The sequence below is a fragment of the Saccostrea echinata genome, unplaced genomic scaffold (assembly GCF_033153115.1).
Source record: "Saccostrea echinata isolate AGI-Se365-2 ecotype Australia unplaced genomic scaffold, CSIRO_AGI_Sech_v1 ptg000029l, whole genome shotgun sequence".
NCBI classification, from domain to species: domain Eukaryota; kingdom Metazoa; phylum Mollusca; class Bivalvia; order Ostreida; family Ostreidae; genus Saccostrea; species Saccostrea echinata.
In genome coordinates, this window is record NW_026889778.1 from 38416844 (window position 1) to 38436473 (window position 19630).

The 19630-nt window shown below is 33.9% G+C and overlaps 1 protein-coding gene across 1 annotated transcript in view; it reads left to right on the top strand.

The window, feature by feature from the left end:
- LOC133195903 (uncharacterized) overlaps nt 1-19630 on the top strand; it is a 45860-nt gene that overhangs the window by 184 nt on the left and 26046 nt on the right. Inside the window, exons 2-4 of the mRNA XM_061331881.1 lie at nt 27-181; nt 566-725; nt 17142-17326. Of these exons, the coding sequence (XP_061187865.1) occupies nt 165-181; nt 566-725; nt 17142-17326 (362 nt within the window). The 5' untranslated portion in view covers nt 27-164. The remainder of the gene's footprint in view (nt 1-26; nt 182-565; nt 726-17141; nt 17327-19630) is intronic.

The following is a 19630-nucleotide window of genomic DNA, read 5'->3' on the forward strand; positions in this document are numbered from 1 at the left end:
AATTTAAAAAGTCTTTTCCTTTGTAGAGAGGAGTGTGTATACAGGTTGAGACTAGGGATGAGACAGAGGTACCCAAGGCTTGGCTGACAGAGCTGAGCGAACCTATCTATGTTACCCTCAATGATTCCAGGGGTTTCCTCAGAAATATCGTCTACACTACAAACATGACAGAACCTACAGAGTAATTAAGTTCTTTGAAAATTTAGAATAGTTTGATTGTAAATGAAAGCTACATTGGGGAAATTTCTGGTACTTAGGCAATAAAATTTAGACGAGCTTACTTTCGACCCCAGTCTCACTTTTACATAAGGAATTGTTAGTGGAAAAGTGAGACTGAGATCAAGAGTGAGCTCATCTAAGTTTTATGGCCCCGGAGCCTGGCCCAGGACCATAAAGATTAGATTTACAACTTTGTAAATAATTCTTAATTCTCATAAAATTTTTCCATTATATATTTGTTAAATTGTTATACATGTACAAATCTGCTACAGGATTGTGCAAAAGTTTTGAAAAAAAAATATTGCAAAAGTTGTTTAATATGCAACAAATTTTATTTGATTTTCAGTGCTAGAGTTGAACTAATAGTAAAAAAAGTGAACTTAACCAAAGAACTTGAAACAGCACTAACTCTGAGAAATTACATCCAAAAAGTGGTTCATGGACTTGTGGAGAAGGAGACGACACCAGATATTGCTGCTACAATGTCAGGACTTTGGCCATGGGAGGTAACTCTGCAGATACTATGTGACAAATTATGTTTTAAATAGAGAGTTTTTTTATGCCCCGCCATGAATATGGTCGGGGCATATAGTGTTTGTCACGTCCGTCTTCCGTCCTTCCATCCTTCTGTCCTTCCGTCTGTCCTTCCATCACACTTTGTGTTTAGCTCTGTTCAAAGCTAAGTTTCAAAAACAATATCCAAGATATTTTTATCAAACTTCATTTGCTTATAGATATTGATGAGAGCTATGCAACTGCATCAACATTTTTTGAACTTGACCTTTCATTTGACCTTGACCTCACTTTTCTTAAATTAGTGTTTAGCTCAGTTTCAAAGATACCATTCAATACAGTGTTATCAAACTTCATATGTTGATACATACTGATGTAAGCTATTCAACTGCATGAACATTTTTTGACCTTAACCATTCCTTTGACTTTGACCTCACTTTTCTTAAATTAGTGTCAAACTTCATATGCTGATACATACTGATGAAAGCTATTTAACTGCATCAATATTTTTTTACCTTGACCTTTCCTTTGACCTTGACCTCACTTTTCTCAATATGTGTTTAACTCAGTTTTAAACAAAACATTCATAATATTTTTATCAAACTTCATATGCTAATACATACTGATGTAACCTTTTCAACTGCATTAACATTTTTTGACCTTGACCTTTCCTTTGACCTTAACTTCATTTATTTTAAATTATTGTTTAGCTCAGTTTTAAATAAACCATTCAAAATATTTTTATCAAACTTAAATATGCTGATACATATTTGTGAGAAGTATTCAACTGCATCAAAAACATTTGACCTTGAACTTTCCTGTGACCTTGACCTCACTTTTCTTAGATTTGCATTTTGCTTAATTTTAAAGAAACCATTTAAGATATATTTATGTAAGTTTATGCACTTATACATAATTTGGCGAGAATTTATCATCTATATCCAACTTTTTAGATTTCAATTTCAATTTTAAAGAAACTATTCAAGATATTCTCATCAAATTTCATGCACTAATACAAATTTTCATGTTGCATTACTAATATACCCTCGGCGGGGCATTCATGTCCTATGGACATACTTCTAGTCTTTGTTAAATCGGTATCATGCATGCTTAATTATAAATTTAAAAAACCCTTTAAAATCAGGGTAATTATTAAGAGAATTTAAGGACTAATCAGTGCTCCAAGTCACACTTCCTACCAGGTCGCTAAATGGCGACCTAAAATTTTTTTTGGTCGCCATTTCAGAATTTCTGGTTGCCATCAACAAATATTTCACTTGTCATGGTGAAAACATTTTGTGAAAACACATTTACATGTAGCTTATAGTAAAAGGAAGGAACAACACTCATTTATGTACATATCATGTCTTTTTTAAATTTATCAAAGATTACTTACCAGGTATTACTGTGACTTAACAATTTGCTAGGCTGAAGAAATCACTTATGAAATATTAGTTCATAGAACCACCAGTATGGTTGTACAACAAAGAACACAAGTGTTTTATCCTAGAATTAAAATTAATTCAAATGAAATTGCAGCAAGTTTGACTGATGCATGTATAAGTTTCAACTATTGAGATCTGACTTCGTCAGCTGTTTGTTATGTTTATTTTATGAACCTAACATATTAAACAGTTGATGTCCATATTGCCAAAACATGATGATATTCAAGCAATTAACAAGATCGGGTTTTATAAAGAATGCTACATTTTGACAGCCAGTCTGTTGACTGTACTGCAAGCTGGCATATCATTATGTAATCTCAGTCTTTGCGACGCTTAACAAAGTTTTAGGAATGTCTTCAAACATTTTCTTGATAGAGAATCCTGGCAAAAAAGTAATATCGATCCCGATCATAAAAATTGACAATCACCAGCCCAAATTTTCTCAGTCGCAAAAATGCGAGTTAGTTTTAATTTCCAGTTGCAAAATTAATTTTTTGGTCACAAATGCGACCATTTTAGTTGCAACTTGGAGCACTGCTGATAATATTGGAAAATTTTAGAAGAATGTGTGTGTTTTCATGTGTATTTCACTGAAGTATAGAAATCTTATTCCAAAATACTGTAAATGTATTATATTTAAAAGAAGTAATCAGGAAGTTTCATGTTCTGTCGTCAAACTTGTGACCTACGTAAAGGCGCATGATTTATTATTTATTGATTTTTTTTTATTACCTAACAATTGAATGAACTAATGTATGAGGTAGACTTGTCTGATCCAAGTTTTTGTGGAGACTGACTTGTCCAATCACAAAATAAACTAGACAGAGACAAGTCTTACTGGTGAACCCTGCTGGAAATTTGACACTTTGTTTGTTATTTACCGTCCCTCTCGGGAATTTTTCAGTCATATGGAGATGCCACCACTTGCCGGTGGCGGGTTGCAAATTTTTTACATATACTTGGCACTCAGGGCCATTGAGCAGTGAGGGATCTTTTTCGTGCCAGCACCTACTGCGACACAGGACCTCTGTTTATACGGTCTCATCCAAAGGACCGGCCTCCACGTCCCGCAGTGGATTTGAACATGCGACGTAAGGATCTACTCCTTACATTACGACTCTAGAGGAAACGCTCTTACCACTGCGCAATGCAGGTGACTGACACTTTGTAATGGACATTTGTAATGAAAACAGGGAGGCAGATCGCAGTATGTGAATTTGTTGTTATAATGAAAATAAGCAGGAAAATCATTCCTAAAAATATGGGATAATTGAGAATGACGATACATTGACTGGAAGTTAATTCACCATTTAACGGTATAATAAAATAAATTCCTTTCAAGAGGTTCCTTGGTCTTTATTAACATAATAGATTTATGTAAAGCTGTCAGAGTAAGCCTATAGTTACATTTGCCGGATGCCTCATACGAACCAACTGTGACAAAGCTGAATCCCATCACAAAAACAACTGTCAAGTGTTAAAAGATTCAAAGAATACATGTATCAGTTTAATTAAAGTAAACAGTTTCCTGCATAGATATTGAGACTTCAGGTCTTACATGTATGTAAATATAGGACGTATTTTAAAAAATGAATGAAATCAAAACGATATAAACATATGTCTAGGAAATGCAAATTTATATACATAATGCAGTGAAGGGTTTAAAGTTTTACTATGGTATAGTCATACTCTTTAGAATACATTTAAATTTTTTCATCAGTTTGCTACTGTGCAGTTGATGGTAAATGATCTCCCTTTAGTAGAAAGACATTTGTTTACAGCTATGTTTGTAAAAAAAATTCTTACCCCCACCCCCTTTAAAAAAATACCAAGCCATACTTATAAACTTTTAAAACCGCTCAAGGCTTGGTTTCTTTGCATTATTTTAATCCAGAGACAAGTGGATACCTGCATCAGATATGTTCAATGACAATTGCAGAGAAAAAAGAGAAAGACTGGTAGTATATGTTGTATCAATTTAATATAGAATTTTCTGTCACCGGCTAAGTGACAAATGTAAAACATACAGTAAGGTATATATACAGTAAAGTAAACATGAAAAAAGTGCATGACTTGGGTCATAGGCAAGCAGTATATTTGTTTCTGTTATCTTCCTTAGAAAAAAAAGAATTAAAATACATGAATAATTTCTGAAAAAAATATTTTGATAACCAACTAAACAAAGCAATAACATCAATGTACATATGATTAAAAAAAAAATTAAACAAAGCCATAAAACATCAATTGATATGATTAAAAAAATTCCAGCCCTTCAGAAATTTGAACATTTTGTCTAGATATTGGGTGTCCTTTTACAGAGGTAATCTCAAACTTCATTTGAAATATTAACGAGACCCTTTGATATAAGATTTAAGTACAGTGCACCTCTTCTTAATTGTCTCCATAGCTCAGTTGATCTTAAAATTACTACTGGTAGCTACTTCTAATTATTGATGTTGACAAAATTGATAATGTATGTACAGGGAAATTTTTGCCCCCATTTTATTTTCCCCTCTTCACAAGTGGATGAATTTGAAACTGGGTGAATTAAAAGAAGACAGTATTATCTGTTAAAGAAAACTGTGTCTGGGCAAATTTTAAATGGGGCAAAATTGGTTTGGAAGTGTGAGAGGGCAAAAATAACCCTGTATACAGTATTGTCAGAGAGTTTGCCCTTAATGTGTTGAATATGGTAGAAAAGGAAGTTTGAATTGTAAACTTTCTTTACATATTTATAGAGAATTTCCTAAAAGATGATTTTCTCTTGAGCAGACAATAATGACAATCAATACAGACAGTATCTCAACATTTCCATGTATTTAAGTCAGTAAAAAGCAGTAAAGCATTTACTGTAAACGTATTACATTTGGCTGTGTATTCTTTTTAGCGTTTTTGGCGGAAAGAAACTTCCACTAATTCAAGTACAACGCTAAATGTCTTGCACTGATATACATAGATAAGAACATTAAGAATGCACTAAATCAAATCTACGCTAACTTGTTCAAAAATCAATTTCCACCAAATATCGTACATGCTAAACATAATACATTTACAGTATATCCTTGGACAAAAAATAAAAATGATGCACTGATTTGAAAAATGTATACTAAGTCGATTCAGGTTATATTTTAAAGGTGATTGTCAGATGATAAAATTTTAATTCAAACATTTTAGAACATCTATATTTATTAGGTATTTTTCAATGGCTTTTATAATTAACCATGTTTGTTTCATATTACATGAACATGTATTAGATTGAGCAAATACATATATACACATCTAACAAGGGCACAACTAAATTCAGCATGTTGTTTTAAAAAAAAATGTTTACAATGTAAGGGTTAAACACGGAACTTTACTGTACAGTTACATACTGTAAAATGACTTATTTTGCGAGGTCAAATTTTCGTGGTTTAAGGAAAAAAGACTTGTTTAAGGGGATTTTGTGAATATAGGAGAAACATCAGTCTGCAGTATGTAATTTTACATTTTATGGGGGATATGAATTTATGGATCTCTTCAAACCATGAAAACATTAAAACTTAATCCACAGGAAAATGAGCGATTTAACAAAATTTATATGAAAGAGGTATGTGCAGGCATTGTGAAGAGATTGAGTTGTGTTATTCATCTACATACCCTAAACCATGTTGATAATGATAGTCTTAAGAAATTTTAAAAATGAACAGTGCTGTAATCTGAAAATTTTTGCAAAAGGTGCTGTATTTTCCTCTTCTTCCTGTTTGTTTTTAGTGTATTATATACAGACCACAGGGAACTATTAAAAATGTGGATTCTTTGGGGGGAAAAAACATGTAAAACTCAGAAAGGGTTGCCCATAAAGAGCATTTACAACCTTAACAATGAAATTTTCAGTAAAACATTGTGACATTTATTTGGCAATATTCAATATTTTTGATTTACAATTGTCTTCAGAAAACTTAATGTATATCTTACTATCAAGAAGTATTCTGGACTTAATTATTTTCTGAAAGAAACACTTGAGGGAAATAATTGATATTCATCATTTCTAGCACACCCCCTCTATCCCTGGTGGGGGAATCTGTCATCTGTTTGAGTAACTTGGAAAAATTAGAGTCTTATATGTCTGTGAAGATGGGGTATAGAGTATTATCATGACTATGAACAAGTAAATTAAATTAACTAGCCACAGCCAGTACAATTTCTTTCATACTTGACATCCCTCCCCTCCCATGATAATCACTTTTAAACAGCCCCCCCCCCTCCCCTTGAAAAGGGTACTTGAATAGAAAGATGTGTTCCTTTTACCCCAGGGTAAACTGAATCACAGAGACCTTAAAAAGACAATGGTGAAAATAATTAAGAACTGCTAATCCTCAGGCTCAAATCTGTATTTAAAAAAGGCTTGTTAGTGCCAGGGTTAAAATTGTAAATAATGATGAAGCATTTGCAAACTCCAAGAAGTTTCGAACACAAAGCCAACACAAAGGAAAAGAGGAAGTTAACAATTCCTGAACCTGAAGGAAACTCCTTATCAGTTTTGGACCCTCCCTCCTCTACTCCATTTGGGAACTTGTCAAAGAAGATGTGTTTGTATACTTCCATGAGTCTCATAGAGCCAACAAAAAGAAAAATAGGAAAATATTTCCTGAACCAAGTAGAGCATGTAACAGATATTTATATCAGTACAGATTTAAAATGGTCAATATAATTTTTTTTTTGTCTTCATATTTCTCACGTAACACCAAACCAGGCAAGATAACTCATTTCATTCATCTTCTTGATATGGAGAGAAGCCACAGAAAAAAAGACAAATAATGTCAGACTCTGCTGAATGTGTTTACAGAGAGCTCACAAAAAGACTAGTAAGAAGTTAAAACATCTGCTGAATGTATTTATGGCCTTGTTTTAGAAATTTGCATAGAAAGGTTTTAAATGGAATCCAGATAGGTCCATGAAGTTAACTATCACATCATCGCTTTGTCGAGAGTTTGATGATGTGACAATGATTTGGGGATGCTGCAATGACTCCAAGGAGTCACAATCACTTAGCCCACAAGAAAACAAATTTATAGGAAATATCAATTCCTGAACCAAATAGAGTTTAATTGTTACAGATATTTATATGAAGTACAGGTTTAAAATGTTGAATACTCTTTTTTTTTTGATCATCACATTACCCGTGTACCATCAGACCAGGTATGGAAATTTGTGTCATGTACATCTTGGTGTTCAATCCATGTTGAACACAGTACAGATACTAGACCGTGACGGAAACGTCTGGTCACAAATATAGACATCACAACACATTCTGGTGTTCAGTCCATGTTGAACACAGTACAGATGTAAGACAGGAATAGACACTTCTTGTCACAACTACCAACTGTTACACAGTAGAGATGCTAGACTGTCACGGTCGCATCCTGTTACTACTGACAAAATAAGAGGAAATATATTTCCACCATATGGAACATAAAATTAATCAAGTCTAAATCAATTAAAATTAAGCACAACTTGCCATACTTTAAACAAGATTACTGAGGTCATATTGAGTTTTTATTTATGAACCTTGTGTAAGGATGATGATAAAACTCAGTGGGAATAAACAGTGTCTATGGCCTGATCAAAGGACAGCAACATAATGGGATTGATGATTATATTCACCTATGTGGGTAGGACCACACAGTACAGCAACATAATGGGAGAGATGATAACATTCACCTACTGTGGGTAGGACTACAGGACAACAACATTTAGCTATCCTGTCCATATCCTTTCTTTTTGGAAAGTATACAATTAAAATTAAGAACCAACTGATTTAAATAAAGAACCAACTGATTTAAACAAGAAGAGCGAGTTGTAATTGAGTTCTTATTGCCTGAGCTATGATGTTAACACCCACCAACTGTGGGTAGGATCAGAGAACAACAACACAAGGAGAAGTTTGCATCCAGGCATTCTGTCCAGTGTACTTTCTTAAAAATTTTGGAAGTATACAATTAAAATTAAGATAACTTATTTTTAACAAGACTCCTGGCCCCAGGATCATGAAACAGACTTAGAATTAATTCAAATTTTCAATTGCCTGTAAAATGTTTCTTAATTATTGAATTAATCTCCAAATTTGCAGGTAACAACACTTTTGGAAAACAATGTGGAGAAATTTTGATTTAGTGGTGCATAACTTATACAACATTCAAATACAACAGAAATATTTTGACTTAAGCTTAAGATGTCTCATGATCCCGGGTCCTAAGGTCAAATTGAGTTGTTTGAAGTCTAAAGATGACAACACTCACTGTCTCTGGATCGGATCACAGGACAACAATAAGTGGAGAGAAGTTGCATTTAAGCATCCTGTCCATATTCTTTCTTTTTCGAAAATGTACAATTAAGAACAACTGAATATTAACAAGAATAGTGAGGTCTTTCTGAGTTCTTAAAGCCTGAGCTATGATGTTACCAGAAGTATCTGATGAGGCTGTAGCTCTACTGGTTTGTACTTATAACAAAGGAAGAGAAAAGTAGCACTTGGACTTGAAACTATGCAACAGCAACAAATAGAAAAATAATCCTTGGTTTAGTCTCTAAATACAAAAAACTGATATTAATAAATTATGTTTCTTAGTGTAGGCTACTTGTGTGCCAAGTTATACTGAAATTAGACCAAAACTGAAGGAGGAGTAACGTTTTTACAGAATTTCATAGAAATTTCTATCTTTTAGTAACCATGGCAACACAATTTATCGAAATCAAAAACAGATATAAAGAATTATATATCTTGGTGTAGTCTACTTGTGTGCTAAGTTAATTATATTGATATGAGACCAAAACTGTAGAAGGAGTAGCATTTACATAGGAACATACAGACGCCGGACACCTTTCAATCGCATAAATTGTTCCAGTCCCTCACCAGCAGAGCTAAAAATTAACCTCCTATGGATTTGATAATATGATGCTAACGTTTAGCTAGAGGACTTGAATCACAATCACTTGAGTCACAATCACTTAGCCCACAAGAAAAACAAATAGGAAATTATCAATTCCTGAACCAAATAGAGTTTAATTGTTACAGATATTTATATGAAGTACAGGTTTAAAATGTTGAATACTCTTTTTTTTTATCATCACATTTCCCGTGTACCATCAAACCAGGCATGGAAATATGTTTCGTGTACATCTTGGTGTTCAATCCATGTTGAACACAGTACAGATACTAGGCCGTGACGGAAACATCTTGTCACAAATAAAGACATCACAACACATTCTGGTGTTCAGTCCATGTTGAACACAGTACAGATGTAAGACAGGGACGGACACTTCTTGTCACAAATATAGACAGAACAACAAGATTGGCCTGAGCCATGATGACAAAATTCAACAACTCTGGGTAGGATCATAAGACAACAATGCATTCCATCACCTACACAGTACAGATGTTACACTGTGACAGTCACATCCTGTTACTACTGTCAAAATAAGAGGAAATATATTTCCACCATATGGAACACAAAATTAATCAAGTCTAATCGATTAAATTAAGAACAACTTGCCATACTTTGAACAAGATTACTGAGGTCATACAGTGTATTGAGTTTTTATTTATGAACCTTGTGTAAGGATGATGATAAAACTCAGTGGGAATAAACAGTGTCTCTGGCCTGATCAAAGGACAGCAACATAATGGGATTGATGATTAAATTCACCTACTGTGGGTAGGACCACACAGGACAGCAACATAATGGGAGAGATGATAACATTCACCTACTGTGGGTAGGACTACAGGACAACAACATTTAGGTATCCTAACCATATCCTTTCTTTCTGGAAAGTATACAATTAAAATTTAGAACCAAATGAATTTGTCTAATTGAAGAAGATCAACTAGGCCAAACTGAATTCACAGAGGACTAGCGGGAATAACTAAGACGGGGAAATTTTAACCCCAATTAATTTTCATTCTTTTATGCCCTTGTCACATGGGCAAATGTGGAATGGGTGTAAGCTTTTAAAAAGAAGTGAAGGAAGACAATATTTCTGCTCCTCAAGACCTCAGATAAGACTTAACGTCTAGGGGAATGAGGATTCTGTACAGATTTTTTATCACATCTAAATATGATGGGATCATCAACATGGTACAGATGATTGAACAGAATGGTAGGTTCTCTTGTCACAGCTGCTGAAATATGTCACCCTGTGGCCTGAGAGTAGAGAACACCGCCACATCTTGGTATTCAATCCATGTTGAAAACAGTACAGATGTTAAGACAGGAATGGAAACTTCTTGTCACAAATACAGACATCACAACACATCTTGGTATTCAATCCATGTTGAACCCAGTACAGATATTAGACAGGAATGGAAACTTTTTGTCACAAATAGAGACACAACAACACATCTTGGTATTCAATCCATGTTGAACCCAGTACAGATGTTAGACAGGGATGGAAACTTCTTGTCACAAATATAGACAACAACACATCTTGGTGTTCAATTCGTGTTGAACATGGTACAGATGTAAGACAGGAACGAACATTTCACTCCAAGGAGTCACAATCACTTAGCCCACAAGAAAACAAATAGGAAATTATCAATTCCTGAACCAAATAGAGTTTAATTGTTACAGATATTTATATGAAGTACAGGATTAAAATGTTAAATATTCTTCTTTTTTTTTTTTGATCATCACATTTCTCGTGTACCATCAAACCAGGCATGGAAATATGTTTCATGTACATTTTGGTGTTCAATCCATGTTGAACACAGTACAGATACTAGACCGTGACGGAAACTTCTTGTCACAAATATAGACATCACAACACAGTCTGGTGTTCAGTCCATGTTGAACACAGTACAGATGTAAGACAGGGACGGACACTTCTTGTCACAAATATAGACATCACAACACGATTGGCCTGAGCCATAATGACAACATTAAACAACTCTGGGTGGGATCATAAGACAATAACACATTCCATCACCTACACAGTACAGATGTTACACTGTGACAGTCACATCCTGTTACTACTGACAAAATAAGAGGAAATATATTTCCACCATATGGAACACAAAATTAATCAAATCTAATCGATTAAAATAAAGAACAACTTGCCATACTTTGAACAAGATTACTGAGGTCATATTGAGTTTTTATTTATAAACCTTGTGTAAGGATGATGATAAAACTCAGTGGGAATAAACAGTGTCTCTGGGTTGGATCACAGGACAGCAACATAATGGGAGAGATGATAACATTCACCTACTGTGGGTAGGACCACACCGGACAGCAACATAATGGGAGAGATGATAACATTCACCTACTGTGGGTAGGACCACACAGGACAGCAACATAATGGGAGAGATGATAACATTCACCTACTGTGGGTAGGACCACAGGACAACAACATTTAGGTATCCTATCCATATCCTTTCTTTTTGGAAAGTATACAATTAAAATTAAGAACCAACTGAATTTGGCTAATTGAAGAAGATCAACTAGGCCAAACTGAATTCACAAATGACTAACAGGAATAACTAAACGGGGAAATTTTAACCCCAATTAATTTTCATTCTTTTATGCCCTTGTCACGTGGGCAAATGTGGAATGGGTGTAATCTTTTAAAAAGAAGTGAAGGAAGACAATATTTCTGCTCCCCAAGACCTCAGATAAAGACTTAAAGTCTAGGGGAATGAGGATTCTGTACAGATTTTTTATCACATCTAAATATGATGGAATCATCAACATGGTACAGATGATTGAACAGAATGGTAGGTTCTCTTGTCACAGCTGCTGAAATATGTCACCCTGTGGCCTGAGAGTAGAGAACACCGCCACATCTTGGTATTCAATCCATGTTGAAAACAGTACAGATGTTAAGACAGGAATGGAAACTTCTTGTCACAAATACAGACATCACAACACATCTTGGTATTCAATCCATGTTGAACGCAGTACAGATATTAGACAGGAATGGAAACTTTTTGTCACAAATAGAGACACAACAACACATCTTGGTATTCAATCCATGTTGAACCCAGTACAGATGTTAGACAGGGATGGAAACTTCTTGTCACAAATATAGACAACAACACATCTTGGTATTCAATTCATGTTGAACATGGTACAGATGTAAGACAGGAACGAACATTTCACTCCAAGGAGTCACAATCACTTAGCCCACAAGAAAACAAATAGGAAATTATCAATTCCTGAACCAAATAGAGTTTATTTGTTACAGATATTTATATGAAGTACAGGATTAAAATGTTAAATATTCTTCTTTTTTTTTTTTTGATCATCACATTTCTCGTGTACCATCAAACCAGGCATGGAAATATGTTTCATGTACATCTTGGTGTTCAATCCATGTTGAACACAGTACAAATACTAGACTGTGACGGAAACTTCTTGTCACAAATATAGACATCACAACACAGTCTGGTGTTCAGTCCATGTTGAACACAGTACAGATGTAAGACAGGGACGGACACTTCTTGTCACAAATATAGACATCACAACACGATTGGCCTGAGCCATAATGACAAAACTCGACAACTCTGGGTAGGATCATAAGACAGCAACATATCCTAATCACCGACTGTTACACAGCAGAGATGCTAGACTGTGACGGCCGCATCCTGTGTCTACTGACAACATAAGAGGAAATATATTTCCACCATGGCCTGAGCTATGGAGGACAAAATTAATCAACTCTAATCAATTAAAATTAAGAAAAAACCTGTATTAAAAATGAAACTACTAAGGTCAGATTGATTTATTAAAGAAGCCTGAGCAAAGATGATAAAATTCAGCTTCTGTGGGTTGGACCACAAAAACATTTAAGGACAGATGATACTAACAATTTTTTTTTTAAAAAATCATGAAAATAACTAAAGCCATGTTTATACAAGTAAATGAATAATTTTAGCTGCATAGATTTTTATTTTTTTAAGTGTCTTCTAAAGTGATGAAAAGTTGTAGAAATTTATAAGGGTCACAAAAAAATGGTAGAATTTTGAACATCATAGAAAGTTTACAAATTCTTGATTTTTTAGAAATTTGATATATATTTGCATGATTTGCAACCAATTATGTACAAAAATATATATTAATCATGGCATCCATTTTTTGTTTGTATCAGCTGTCCTTAAGGGGAGAGAACTTGCATCTAGACATGCTGTTCCTTTCTCTTTGGAAAATACAGTAAAACACACTTATAGCGAACATGCTTATGATAAAATGACACAGCAAAGTGATTTTCATTCCCAGTGGCTTTCAAATATATCATATCCTTAACGAATATAACTAATTATGTTCATAATACAGCAAAATCGTGTCCCTGGCATTTCCTTATAAGCGTGTTTTACTGTACACAATTAGAACGACTGAATTTTAACAAGAATAGTGAGTTCTAATTGAGTTCTTATAGCCTGAGTTATGATGATGAAACACACCAACTGTGGGTAAGGATCAGAAAACAACAACATAAGGAGAAGATTGCATCAAGGTATTGTGTCCAGTTATCTTTTTTTTAATTTTGGATATATACAATTTAAATTAAGAACTTTAAACTGAGTTATGATGATAACATTCACCTACTGTGGGTAGGACCACTTGACAAAATCACTTAAAAAAGGGGGAGAGACTTGCATCAAGATATCCTGTCCTTTTCTCTTTAAAAAATAATACAATTCAAATTAAGAACCAACTGAATTTTAACAAGAATAGTGAAGTCTAACAGACTTCTTATAGCCTGAGCTATGATCTGTGGATGGGATTTTGAAAACTTGCATCCAGGCATTCTGGCATCTTGTCCAGTCCTCTTTCTTTTTAAATTTTGTATTAATTATATACAATTAAAAGTAAGATCTTTCTTTTAACTAGACTAGTGAAGTCAACTTGAGTTATTCATGGAGCTTAAGGATGATGATAACACTCAGTTACTCTGGGTTGGATCACGGAACAACATTGTTTATGGGGAAGAAATATGCATCAAGGCATCAATCCTGTCCCTTTCTTTTTTTGAAAACGTGCAACTTCAATATTAAAGAACCAACGGAATTTCAACATGAAGAGTCTATTTCAGTTCTTATATATAGAGGAACTTGCATCTAGGCATGTCCAGTAGTCTTTCTTTAAAATTTTGGACATACACATACACAATTGAGAACCAACTCATTTTTAACAAGACTAGTGAGGTCAGATGGAGTTGTTATTAATAAAGCCTAAGGATGATGATGATAAAATTCACCTACTCTGGGTAGGACCATGGAACAACAACATCTTAGCTGCAATAACCTAGCCCTCTCCGATATTTTTTATCTGATGTTTTCAGGAGAGGGCTATTCCAATTCCACAGGATCTCCATAATGGTGCATGATGTACTGATACTTGCGCTTGAAATTTAGTCAGACTTGATAAAGTAAATGTCGGTGTTGATAAATACTTGAGTTGATTGGTATCACTAAACTAAACATCGATGAATAAAAGCATTCCATATGAAATATTTTTCACAAACAGTGATATTTATACTTAAAATAAGTGGATAGATCCGCTAACTAGATCCCGAGTTCTCAATGGCTGTACCAAAATAAAATCCATCAAGGCCAGTAAACATGGTGGATAAATTCAAGTTGTGATGTTGACATACACAAAAAATAACCGATATATGGATTGTTCTGTATATTTTTGGATGAATTCATGTCTTACATAACTACATTTTTGAGTTCAGATAAGTAATGATAATGAAATAGGCATTTAATGATGATTTGAGTCAAAATCAGTGTGGGAGTGAATCACTCCCGCACTTGCACCATTACAGAGATCCTAAGGAGTTGTAGCCCTCTCCAAAAAAAAAAAAAAAAAGAAGAAATTGTACAGGGCTACATTATTGCAGCTACAACAACGTGCATCTTGGGATCCTATCTATTTCCTTTCCTTTTGGAAAATATACAATTTAAATTAAGAACCAAATCTGAATTTTAATAAGAATAGTGAGGTCTAATTTAGTTCTTATAGTCTGAGCTATAATAAAGATAAAATTAACATCCTATGGGTTGGATACAAGACCCCATCATTTAGGAAGAGGACTTGCAATCATATGCATTCTTCACCAAACTGTTCAGCATATTATCAAATCCTTTGTTCTACTGGAAATGTTTAAAATTATAGCCTGTGATATGATGACAAAATTGGTGCACTCTTGATAGGATCCCTGGAAAAGTACAAATAGGATGAGGACTTACATACAACTTCTTGCTTATTGTCCAATTCCTTGTCCAAATGGAAATACAGTCCAAATTAAGGAAATCAGAATTCTTAAGAGACAAGCAACAGTTATTTAAATTTTAAGAAGACCAGCATAGGCTAATTCAAAAAAGATCAACTAGGCCAACCTTGGTTGCTTTCATAGATGAAAAGCAAGAATAACTGTATATTGGAAAATTTTCAATCCCAATTTATTTTCATCCTCTTTGCCCTTGTTGCATGTGGGCAAATTTAGAACTGGTGTCTGTAATCTTAAAATAAAAGCCATGGCAGAAATAACCCAGTATACAGTGACTGAATTAATCAGAGTAAACCAGTAATCAAGTTCCAAGGAGACCAGGAAGAACTTGTCAAATTTTTCAGAAACACTGAAAGAGTAGCTGCATGCATGATCTCTGGTGAGACTTCTGAAGACAAAAGCTAGCTGAATACAGAAGGGATCATACTGATGAGAAGGGCTGAAATTGAAATGACAAAAGATTGACAAAGACAATCTCCTATTGTAACTTCTATTGACAGAGTAAATAATCAGAGATTCAATGAAGGTCACCTCTAGTAATGTCTACTCTAGAGTTGGAGTCTTAAGTGAAATGACCAGAAATTCTAAAGGACGGTTACCTCCTGTAAATTTTACTGACAGAGTAAATGCTCAAAGCTTATCTTAATACAAAATAAAGGATCTAATTAAATTGACAAGAAATTGACAATGAAGGGTCACCTCTTGTAACTTCTACTGACATAACTTCTACCGACAGAGCAAGAGGTGTAATTGAAATGAGTAGATATTGACAGTCACTGTAACTTCTACTGACAGAGTGATGATGAACATGTCTACCCTGAAACATCCTGGAAGTCGAAGAGGTGTGCTAGGATGATAGTGTAAAAATGTGCATTTTTGCTATAATATTTGTACTTAGAAAAATTATATTTAACATGTTTAAGTATCTTAACACTATTTGGGGACAATTTTTGAAAAAGTGGTCATTAAAAGTCATCTTTTTTTAAATATGCTGAATAAACATTCAAGTATTTTATACATGGTGGATAATATCAGCTGTTGTGGTCAGAGTATGGAGAAAAATTAAATTTTATTTTTATTAAAGAGTCTGAAAAATCATGCCAGCACTGTGCTTATGTTTTATGAGTGAAAGATATGTCTATGTCAATATTGCTTTGCAAAGGGAAACTTTTTTGGAAATTCTGGAGCAGTTGTCATGCATTTTGGAGTTTTACTGAGTCTCAACTATTTAATAAGAGGTTCTCTAAATACTGGAGGACTGTGTTTGAACTAGATTAAGAATCAGGTCTACATTAAATTACAAGTACTGAAAGAGCTAAAAATCACTTCAAATAGTATGTTACATTTTAATACGTCCAAGTAAAGCACCAATTTCAGTTTCCTTTCAAATAAACTGCATGAAAGTTGTGAAAAATAAATTCATAAAAAAATTTATTAATGATTTCTTTGTTCAACAATTTAAATTGATTAAGTAAAATTGGTATCTATTTATTTCGCATGACAGGGACTTTATGGGAACCTTAACTCAAAACAGATGAAAAGTGCTTAATGCTTAAAATTTATAGTGTGATATATGTTGTGTGATGTTTTGCGTTATTTACATGTTTAATAATTAGAATACTGAGGAATCGATGTCTATTACATTTACATGAGGCACTGAGCATTGCTATTAAATTTTGATCCTTTTTTCTCCAGGATAAAATATCGTTCTGGCTGGAGAGAACAAGGAATCTGACACCAGGGAAATTCACTGCTCTTATACGGAACCTACGGTCCCTCAATGACACTAGTGTGGATCTGCTTGGCAGAATCGTGTCCATCAGCAGTGTCTCCATATCGTGGCATTTCAGTTCCCTGTGTCCAGAAGCTTGTTCTAAAAGGTGAGGGTTTTTTTATACCCCCCGCAAACGAAGTTTAGGGGGGGTATATTGGAATCAGCATGTCCGTCTGTCTGTCCGTCTGTCTGTCCGTCTGTCCGTCTGTCTGTAGACGAGATTTTGTCCGGACCATTTCTTGGAAACTGTTGGAAGGATTTGTCTGAAAAATTGTTTCACTTATTATTCACCATATGAAGGTGTGCACCTGGTATTTTCATTATGATTGGATAATTATTTTGCATTTTACAGGTGTTTTTTTTCATTTTTATTATGTGGTTTTGTCTGGATCTGTTCCCAGAGACTATTGCATAGATTTGTATGAAAATTTGTACACTTATTATTTACCATATGAAGATGTGCACCTGGTATTTTCAACATTATTTGATAATTTTTCTGCATTTTACAGGTGTTTTTTTTTTTATTTTATTTTTATTGACTTAGTCATTTCGGGTTCATGTCTAAGGTTTGAGACATAGAATCTAGAACATCTGTACAAAAATGTGAAATACAGCTTAAAACTACTCATTAGAACTAAAAAAAAAAACACAAAGTATTAAAAACAGTTTTTACATTACACAGCAGATAGTGTAGATCCATTTGTCCCTTGGGAGTAATGAGTGGACATGCATCCAGTTAAAGATTAATTAATGAGTTCAGTGTGGGAAGCTGTTAGGGCATCTCTGATCAAGCAGGTCTTATCTATATCTCAGGGGAATTGGGCAGAAAGAAATAAAGATCTCTGTTGTCTAAGTCTCTTAATTGTAATTTATGTCTGTCAAAATACATAGTTACTAAAACCAGCCTTTTATTTTTAAAATGAGTTTGATATAAAGGTATTAAAATCAATTTGATTTTCTATAATTAATTATGATATTTTTTTTCAACAATCAATTTGCAGTGTGTCATGTCTCACAAAGATGGCAGATAGTTGCAAACTATTTTTTCAATGTAATAAAAAACACTGTGATTATTAGTGTTGATGTTTTATTAGGCTGCACCTTAGTTTCATTCATTTAATAAAGTGCCCCACCACAGCATGATATGCCCATCAAATATTGTTAAATTATCAGAAACAGTTTAGATTCAATTGTTTGAATGACATCTTTGCGAGACAAGGCAGTCTGCAATTTGTTGTAAAGATATAAAAATTCAAATAAAAAATGTACAATATAAAATAATTAGTTTAAATTATATTATACAATATCATATAAGTTTTAATTATTATATACAATATCAAATTAGTTTTAATTACATCAAATTTATCTTGAAAGTAAGACTAGCCAACAAGAACAATTCAATACAACAAAAGCAATTAATTAAGAGACTGATTCCTTTTGCCCATTTCCCAAGAGATGTAGATAACACCTGCTTGATCAGAGATGCTCTGCCAGTTATCTCCTCACACTAAACTCATTAATTTATCTCTAATTTGACATGCAATTTTCTGCTATCAAAATTTTCCTTGACCAGTGCCTGATCATTACACCCATGGGAGAGGTGGAATTTTTGTTGTTACAGATTGCTGTAAAGAACATAAGGAAAAAAATAAGACTAGTATTTTCTTGATTTAACACTTTTTTAATAAAGATACTGCAATACTCTGACATCTTTTGGGATTGTGTAATTTAAAAGTTAAAAGACATAGTTTTTTGATTCTAAGTCTAATGGTTTTCTAGTTATGATTTTTCCATATTTGGCCATAGCGTCTTTATTAAAGGTCAGAACGACATGGTTTTAATGTGCGACACACCTTCTACCCTAGATGTATCAGCTGACAAAGTTTGATAATTCTAGGCCTAATAGTATTAAAGTTATGAGCCAGACATGAAAAAGCTAACGGACGGACAAACATGAACGCTATAACATAATACGTCCCGTCATAAGACGGACGTATGAAAATATATAATGAGTAATTAAATTTTCACTGTAAATGTTTAAGGAAATTGTGAACACCTCTCACATCTAGAAAACATTAGTGATTCGGTACTTTCTCTGAAAAACCCAGCGGGGGGTATTTGTCCCTTTTGGACAGTTCTAGTTTGGAGGTGGTTTTAGCAGTACATATGAATTACTAAACAGAAACCAAGGATTTGTCACCAGGTGCAGTAGGGTTGTCTCTCTATATATAACCTTATCAGTTATAGATTAGTTAAGGTCAGTTTAGGTTAAGTTCATTATCTCTATATGTTACTGATAATGTATTGCATGACTACAGGGAGGCGAAAAGGGGGGGGGGGTTACTTAGTAAGGTCTATTCATTTTGCTCCCTATAATCCCCTTCTAAAGATGGACTAGGCTCTTACCCAT